Here is a 9,715-nt window from a genome sequence, read left to right as displayed (position 1 = left end):
TCACTTAATTTTAAACAGACTCAGCATGTCATAATTGTGCTAGAAAAATGCTTTTTAACCACCATGTAGAAAGATCCACTGAAGTGCGATGCCTAGAATATTCCTCATTTTGAGCGTTTTTTAGTTAAAAATTGCCGATTTTGTAAAATATTTTTTCAAGTATTGAACGGAAAGATGGCCTTGTCACTTAATTTTAAACAGACTCAGCATGTCATAATTGTGCTAGGAAAATGCTTTTTAACCACCATGTAGAAAGATCCACTGAAGTGCGATGTCTAAAATATTCCTCATTTTGAGCGTTTTTTAGTTCAAAATTGCCGATTTTGTAAACATTTTTTCAAGTATTGAACGGAAAGATGGCCTTGTCACTTAATTTTAAACAGACTCAGCATGTCATAATTGTGCTAGGAAAATGCTTTTTAACCACCATGTAGAAAGATCCACTGAAGTGCGATGCCTAGAATATTCCTCATTTTGAGCGATTTTTAGTTAAAAATTGCCGATTTTGTAAACATTTTTTCAAGTATTGAACGGAAAGATGGCCTTGTCACTTAATTTTAAACAGACTCAGCATGTCATAATTGTGCTAGGAAAATGCTTTTTAACCACCATGTAGAAAGATCCACTGAAGTGCGATGCCTAGAATATTCCTCATTTTGAGCGATTTTTAGTTAAAAATTGCCGATTTTGTAAACATTTTTTCAAGTATTGAACGGAAAGATGGCCTTGTCACTTAATTTTAAACAGACTCAGCATGTCATAATTGTGCTAGGAAAATGCTTTTTAACCACCATGTAGAAAGATCCACTGAAGTGCGATGTCTAGAATATTCCTCATTTTGAGCGTTTTTTAGTTCAAAATTGCCGATTTTGTAAACATTTTTTCAAGTATTGAACGGAAAGATGGCCTTGTCACTATATTTTAAACAGATTCAGCATGTCATAATTGTGCTAGGAAAATGCTTTTTAACCACCATGTAGAAAGATCCACTGAAGTGCGATGCCTAGAATATTCCTCATTTTGAGCGATTTTTAGTTCAAAAGTGCCGATTTTGTAAACATTTTTTCAAGTATTGAACGGAAAGATGGCCTTGTCACTTAATTTTAAACAGACTCAGCATGTCATAATTGTGCTAGGAAAATGCTTTTTAACCACCATGTAGAAAGATCCACTGAAGTGCGATGCCTAGAATATTCCTCATTTTGAGCGATTTTTAGTTCAAAATTGCCGATTTTGTAAACATTTTTTCAAGTATTGAACGGAAAGATGGCCTTGGTACTTAATTTTAAACAGACTCAGCATGTCATAATTGTGCTAGGAAAATGCTTTTTAACCACCATGTAGAAAGATCCACTGAAGTGCGATGCCTAGAATATTCCTCATTTTGAGCGATTTTTAGTTAAAAATTGCCGATTTTGTAAACATTTTTTCAAGTATTGAACGGAAAGATGGCCTTGTCACTTAATTTTAAACAGACTCAGCATGTCATAATTGTGCTAGGAAAATGCTTTTTAACCACCATGTAGAAAGATCCACTGAAGTGCGATGCCTAGAATATTCCTCATTTTGAGCGATTTTTAGTTAAAAATTGCCGATTTTGTAAACATTTTTTCAAGTATTGAACGGAAAGATGGCCTTGTCACTTAATTTTAAACATACTCAGCATGTCATAATTGTGCTAGGAAAATGCTTTTCAACCACCATGTAGAAAGATCCACTGAAGTGCGATGTCTAGAATATTCCTCATTTTGAGCGTTTTTTAGTTCAAAATTGCCGATTTTGTAAACATTTTTTCAAGTATTGAACGGAAAGATGGCCTTGTCACTTAATTTTAAACATACTCAGCATGTCATAATTGTGCTAGGAAAATGCTTTTTAACCACCATGTAGAAAGATCCACTGAAGTGCGATGTCTAGAATATTCCTCATTTTGAGCGTTTTTTAGTTCAAAATTGCCGATTTTGTAAACATTTTTTCAAGTATTGAACGGAAAGATGGCCTTGTCACTATATTTTAAACATATTAAGCATGTCATAATTGTGCTAGAAAAATGCTTTTTAACCACCATGTAGAAAGATCCACTGAAGTGCGATGTCTAGAATATTCCTCATTTTGAGCGTTTTTTAGTTCAAAATTGCCGATTTTGTAAACATTTTTTCAATTATTGAACGGAAAGATGGCCTTGTCACTATATTTTAAACATATTAAGCATGTCATCATTGTGCTAGGAAAATGCTTTTTAACCACCATGTAGAAAGATCCACTGAAGTGCGATGTCTAGAATATTCCTCATTTTGAGCGTTTTTTAGTTCAAAATTGCCGATTTTGTAAACATTTTTTCAAGTATTGAACGGAAAGATGGCCTTGTCACTATATTTTAAACATATTAAGCATGTCATAATTGTGCTAGAAAAATGCTTTTTAACCACCATGTAGAAAGATCCACTGAAGTGCGATGTCTAGAATATTCCTCATTTTGAGCGTTTTTTAGTTCAAAATTGCCGATTTTGTAAACATTTTTTCAATTATTGAACGGAAAGATGGCCTTGTCACTATATTTTAAACATATTAAGCATGTCATAATTGTGCTAGAAAAATGCTTTTTAACCACCATGTAGAAAGATCCACTGAAGTGCGATGCCTAGAATATTCCTCATTTTGAGCGTTTTTTAGTTCAAAATTGCCGATTTCGTAAACATTTTTTCAAGTATTGAACGGAAAGATGGCCTTGTCACTATATTTTAAACATATTAAGCATGTCATCATTGTGCTAGGAAAATGCTTTTTAACCACCATGTAGAAAGATCCACTGAAGTGCGATGTCTAGAATATTCCTCATTTTGAGCGTTTTTTAGTTCAAAATTGCCGATTTTGTAAACATTTTTTCAAGTATTGAACGGAAAGATGGCCTTGTCACTATATTTTAAACATATTATTTTTTAGGAAGCCAAAAGCAAGCAATGAAGCGAACCATGGAAGTGCACGCTGACAAGGAAGAGCCGGGTAAGAATAATGTAAACACTTTAACATAATCTTAAAATATCTTAACTAAAAAATCGCCCAATATATCTTCGTTCTCCAAATCGATTGTCTCTGTCTGCTTCATCTTTTCAACCTTCTCATTTTAACTATTATTCAAATCCGCAAACAAAGTTGTTTACCATCAAGCTGTCACCCTTTCCTATCATATGTAGTGCCAGTGATGAATGAAAAATAGCTACTGTAGTGATGACATGACATTAACTGAAAAATGGAAAAGAAGCCTTCTATCTCATGGTATGCCTGAGATATTCGAGGGAAAATGGTCATCGAGTTTCTTAAACTGTCAACGGAGTCACTTCTAGCCTAACAAACACAAACGATTCTCCCTAGCCATAATCTTGATCATCGAAAGAGAAAGACAAGAAGAGAAATGCCCTCATTTTACAAGAAATACCAAACAGTTTACATACTTTCGAACACCGACTCAGTTTCAGTTGAATATTCCAACTAGCCTATCAATTCAACCTTTTGTGACAAAAACAAATTGTAGTGCGGTAGTGGCCCAAAAACTCTATTTCTATTTTGAAAAGAGTTATGCATTAAACAACAACCGCAGCTCCTGCTAGATTATAATCAAGTAAGAATGGGATAATTTTTGGTTTGTGGGTGAAAGGTTCAGTAGACAAACTGCCCCAGTCGTGACTTTTTTGCCAATTTTCAGTAGCTTCGATCTTACTCACGTTTGAGATGTTTTTCTTTTTAATAAAAAAGAACTGACCTCCGTACAACTTCAAATTTAACATAGGTGGGATCCTAGCGCCGCATCAGAAGGTTTCCGACCGCTCAGCATGGATTGTCACTCAGCAACAAACTAGTGGAACTCCGGGTACCAAAACACAGATCCGATTGAGTCACAGACATAAGCAGTGCTGCCGTTTTGATCTGGTGAGGTAGCTGAAATTCTTCTGGTTAATCTCAAATTCTCAAATCATTGGGGAAACTAACTTCAGTTTAGTCCAATCACCAAATCATGGGCTCTTCGAGCATGTCAATTGGCAGCGCCTCTTCTTCAGAGAAAAACTTATCAATTTTGTTTTCGATAAATACTTTTAGCACGGGTGCATTAAGTCCGACGTCATTCGATTTCTGCCCACTTGTCAGTCATCAGCTTCTCCCCAGCATCATTTGCTTGAAAACTCGAACTTTTCGAAAAGTTGACTATCAAAGGCTTTGTCCGAGGCGCAGAAGCTTTTTCACCTTCTGACGAGGTTTTTCTCCGGCTGGTTTAGGTGTTGGGTAATGTTCAGGAAATTGTTGGAAACATGTTCTTTTCTTTATTCGGGTTTGATTAACATCTAGGCGATGACAATTTTGATAAGCTTGATGAATTTGAGAGGTTTTTGTCTTCACGCTGACAAAGTGCTTTGACGTGCTGAAAAACTGATTCGTTGGTTGCGGATTTTCAAATCTAGCTTAGCCACCAGGTTCGAGGCTGGCGTCGGTGTTTTGTAAACAAAGTAAATTTACCTTTGGTCCCAGTGAGCAGAAAAATCAGCATCTTGCGAGTCAGATCCTTAAATCTGCCGATGACTCTTCATGGTCCATTGATGCACTAAATAAATGATCTCGCAGAATGGTGCGAATTATGTCACGACGCTCGTCCATTAATCAAAGGCCTGTTGTTTCTTGTTGATGATTCACAGTAGATCCGCAATTTTGCCACCATTTTTTGGGATAAAACACAGGCACTGCAATTCACTTATTACATCAGAAGCTTTGCAGAGTTTAGAAACTCACCTCAATATATGTATAGTTTGCAATTTCTTCATGCTTGATGATCCCACGGATCAATCCATGGCGCGGACAAGGCACACTGTCAGTATTATTGCTCAAGTTAGCTGGAGCTCCATGATCATGTCGCAATATTGACTTATTTGACTTCGAATATGTTGATGCTCGAAATCGGATGAATCGTAGGCTGAACTGAAAAGTAATCGTTGGTAAAAGTGGGAAAAAGTACAACTCACGATTTCTGTGTGTAAGCAACACGAACAGATGTCACTCCTAAGCCGCTGAAAATTGATGGATGTTGTGGTGGGCGGACGCTAGAGCGGAATCTTTTTCTCCAGCAATCATATGAGGTTCATCTATCATTTTTCCAATATATAGAGCTCCAAAAGTTTGATCTTGTCCCCAGCTTAGTAGGTTTTTTGAGAGACTTCAAGAATCTTTCATGTTGGTTGTTATTGGTGTCGTTTTTGGTGGCAGACTTCTGGAAAGCCAATTAGAAGCTTACTGGAAAGCAAGCGTTGTGAACATGGTACCCAGCAAAACAAGTAGCAGCCAAATCGGATCATCCGTTTTTTTTCTGGAATGGATGCAAAAACTCACAGTTAGAATATCTGTGCTTTAGTTCTGGAACGATAATTCTCATTGACTAAATTATATCATCTTTGTGGCAAAGTGGGGACGGAATTCCAGAAGTGCCGACCGACAACTTTCCCAAAGTCCTGGTCTTTTTGAGTTGAGCAGAAACTGAAGCAACTCCTTCCTCATCTTTAGAGATAGTGACAGAAACGTCTCGTCGGGGCAAGCAGCGATAACTGCTGATGGAGCCTTCCTTTTTTTCCAAGTGACACCTAGAGTTATTATAGCTATTTATCTCAATGATTTATTGATGATACTACACTGTAATAGTGCTACTTCATGGTTTGTTCTCAAATTGCTTCTTCGTTCATTTATCCCACTATCCTTTTCCGAGTTGACTTCCACAGGATTCCCGACTTTTGTTCCGGTTCCCTGCCTGAGTCCTGATGGAGCGGCGATCGTGCTTCTTGTTTCCTGAAAATAGGTTGATTTGAGTTTCGAACTGCAACAGAAACAAATAATCTTTCACACGTGAGGTACAGTTGCAAAAAATAACTCGCTCCTTCATTTTCAACTTTCAAGGTTAAAGCAATCTGACTCAGTGAGTCGTTCATATTTGGTTTCATGACCAATCTCTAGGAGATTGTTGAAGATTGTCTTTTGCAATACAAAAATAACTCACTTTCTGACTGAAAAAGCGAAAAATCAGAAATCTTGTTAAGCTAAAACATCAATGAACAAGTTTAGCCACATGGTCCAAAAAAGCATTCATTCGAAGGGGTTGGTAACATATATTTCTTTTCTCGAAGAAAATTTTGATTGCGACGATTCCGCGTTATCATTGTCCCTTGGAGAGAAGTTCCTTGTTTGCACGTTGACGATGCCCTTTGACCTGCTGAAAAACTAATTATTGGAGTGTAATGCAGATATTCAACTGTATCTCTGCCGCCAGCTTTGAGACTGGCATCGATGTTCTTTGAAGTCAAAATTAACTCACCTTTGGCCGTAGTCAGCGAGACATCTGACTCAGCGCCTTGTAGGCTGGTTCCTTGTCTCTGTCGATTATTCGCTGATGGTTTATGCACACGATAAATTGATTTTTCTCCAAATAGAAGCTTTTCAAATCACGACGTGCGTTTATTCAGCGTCTTGCGGATGATTAACAGTAAATCCGCAATTTTTCGTTCCGAGTTTCGCAATGAAAGCGTAGAACCTGTAATTTTTTCATTTTATTGATAGGTCTGAAAAATTAAGTCACTTACCTCAATATGCGGATTATTAACAATTTCTTCGTGTTTGATGATCAATATTTGTTGGAGTCATCAATCAGACTTGGTATGTTTCTGATTCACACGTTGATCATGCATCAGCAATTTGCTCATCAGAAATGTGTGCGGAGTATTAGTTTTCTGAAATGACAATCGTGCCGAAGTAGAGACATTGTTGTTTTTGAGGATAAGTGGAACCTTTTGATAGTCCAAATTCTTCAGCATGCTCAAGATTTACCAGGAGAGAACCATGTGTCCAATGAATACACGTTTATCGATGACTTGAACAAGAAGATCAAGTAACCTCCTGCAAAATTATAGATGTTTGAATGACACCGCTTTCACTGATCAAAATAGCTCGAAGATCTGAGATTTTGTTCTAAAACTGTGGTTTCCATCTTCGACAGCCTTTCCAGAGCAGATTAGACAGATTACATGTTGCTCGATAATTGAAAATTCGGTGATGTTTTTCAATCGATCCTGGTTGTTCTCTCTGTCAAAAAGTTCACGAAAAGGAGGAATGTTGGCTGGCTTGAAGATGAATATCATCCAATTAGCTAAGAATTCTCCGAGCATCTTTTCATCAGGCTCTTGATTTCTTTTACAATATCTGAAAAATTAAAATTTTCGAATAAATTTTGAAGATTAAAATATCTTTTGTTACGATTTTTTGAATGGATGCTGAGTGATAGCTGGAACCACATTATCAGTAGCCTTCCAACGAGCGGCATCAAATTCGGGTTACATTTAGCTCATTGATCAAATATCACTTGGCCTGGTTTTGCTGATGGAATAAAAAAACAGAAATGGCTAACCTCTGCTGCAAAAGGGAAACAAAGCATCAGCTGGCTACAACATTGTTCCGTTTGCTGCACAATCACAGGTATTAGTATCAGGGAATGCGGTTCGATCATCTATCATTTTGCAGGTGGCTTATCTTCCTGGAATGGGATGGAAAGCATATGACGTCCGTATATGATTTTGCAGTCAGAGAGCTCCAAAATTGCAATTTTGTCGTCAGTTTGAGACATCTTTCTGGGAGATCTCAATAATCCCTCGAGCTTTTCTTCGTTCATGGCGCTGTTTTTTGCAGAGTTTGATAGAGCCAGACTAATGAGTTTTCATCGACACTATCATCCTCGACAGCAAGAATGGCTCGTAGAGTGGAACTGAGAATCCTTTAGGGTCGGCAACCTTTGCGAAGATTTTCTTCTCCTCGAGTCAAGCACGGAATAAAGCTTTCTCCGGAAGCTCCAGAGACTGTGGCAGAAACAGCTTCGATGTGGCAAGCAGCATCAGCTCCGCGTGTAGCCTATGTCTTCATTTCTTCCCAAGAGAGACACAGAGCTCCCGTAGTTTCTTCAATCAACAGATTCTTGACTTATTTAGCATTATCTGAACAATGAATTCTCGAAAAATTGTCAAAATGAAATGAATTTACATTGCGAGTTCATTGAATGGTTACTGAGTGATGGATGAAGCAACGCGATCAACAACCTTCAAGATGAGTTGTGTGTTGGATCCTCCGAATTCGAAAGAGTTGACTTCTACATTTACCAAAAGCGCGTAAGCAGTCTCTCCTGCAAAATTGTAGATGATTGAACGACGCCGCTTTCACTAATAAAAATACCTTAAAATTGACATCAAATTGATCTAAGAACAGGTCATCTTCTTCTTCAGCAACAATATGCTGAATTTTCTTCGGAATCGAAGAATCCTTTTTTTGTTTAGCTTCAGTGAATATCTAAATGAAAGCGATGCGAAACGGACCTTTGTCTTCTGACGAGCCTTAAATTATACGGTTTTTTTCTTGAGCACAATCTGAAAAATAATAATTTTTACCACTTCGTGACTTTGAATTAAAATAAGACCTCAACCCATCCGTGAATTGTGGGTCGAGATAGACTTCCACTTCCAGGTAGCGGTAGTAGAATTTTTTCCGTGAACATTTCTTCAATTTTTGCGATTCGGAATTTCGGCAGCGTTGGCCGAGAGAGACGTCAGACATCTCTAAATCCTTTTTTTGCTTTGATGGACTTAAGCGACGGCTGCTCTGAAATGCAACGTATTGTTGGTCAAATTCTGAAAAAGTAAAACTCACGGTTTCAGTGCGGTAGTAACGTAAAATGCAGGTTACATGCTGATACAGTTGAAATTCCGATGTGAACGCATCCAAACTATCAAAAGCAGCCATCTTGTTGTGAAATAACTGAAATATTTCGATTTAATTGAACATCTCAAATTTTTGAAATGTCCTACTTCATAACTAAATGTGCCCGTGTACAGTGAATGAAATATCTTCCGGATGAGTATCGGAATAACTTCATCCCTTGTGATTTCACAATTCACACGAACACTTTGAGAGTAATTCCTGGCACCAGAACAGTGATCCGATTAAGAAACAGAAACAATCAGTCCTACCGTTTTGATGTAGTGAGGTAGCTGAAAATCTGCTGGTTAAGCTCAAATTCTCCAAACATTGGAATAACTCACTTTGGTTAAGCCCAATCAGTATTAATAACATGAGCTCTTCGAGCATGTTAATTGGCAACGCCTCTTCTTCAGACAAAAACCGATTGACTTTTTTATAAACAATCTCCGCACGGGTGTCACGAGTCCAAAGCCGGGCGATTACTTGTTTGTCAGCCATCAGCTTATTCGCAACAACATTTGCTTAAAAATTCATAACTTCCGGAAAGTTGGCTATCAAAAATTTTGTCCGAGACTCAGCAGATTTTCCAACGTCTAACGAGGATGTTCTTTGTCTTGACGATGACGATTTCGGCTTGCTTATTGACTCTGAGAAGCTTCTCGTGAGTGCTTTGACGTGCTAACGGGAATGGTCTAACCGAGCGGTTTTAAAACTTCTTCCTACTCATCCTTTTTTGTAAAAAACAAAGAAAAATGTCATACTAATCCCATGATGTAATGTTTTACTCATTTCAGCATGCCGATCCATATCGCTACTTTCCCAACCGAGACATCACGTGGATTGCGGATCTTTATACACTTATCGAGGATCAACGCGAGTCTGGATACCACTACAACAGCTTGTTGGATCTTCTGGATGACGCCATTCCCGGAGTGGATCCATCTGA

General features: G+C 37.8%; 1 protein-coding gene across 1 annotated transcript; it reads right to left on the bottom strand.

The window, feature by feature from the left end:
* Positions 1 to 4,679: 4,679 nt before the first annotated feature.
* CBG27682 lies at positions 4,680 to 8,811 on the bottom strand (the record flags this gene model as incomplete). The annotated part of the gene is made up of 5 exons (XM_045239592.1): positions 4,680 to 4,730; positions 4,780 to 4,965; positions 7,053 to 7,227; positions 8,489 to 8,670; positions 8,719 to 8,811. The coding sequence occupies 5 exons, from the start codon at positions 8,809 to 8,811 to the stop codon at positions 4,680 to 4,682; spliced, it is 687 nt and encodes a 228-aa protein (XP_045099522.1).
* Between the last annotated feature and the right edge of the window lie 904 nt (positions 8,812 to 9,715).

This window comes from Caenorhabditis briggsae (assembly GCF_000004555.2).
Source record: "Caenorhabditis briggsae complete genome, chrX, whole genome shotgun sequence".
Classification (NCBI taxonomy): domain Eukaryota; kingdom Metazoa; phylum Nematoda; class Chromadorea; order Rhabditida; family Rhabditidae; genus Caenorhabditis; species Caenorhabditis briggsae.
Note: the sequence above shows the minus strand (reverse complement) of the source record. Positions and strands in the feature narration are given on the sequence as shown.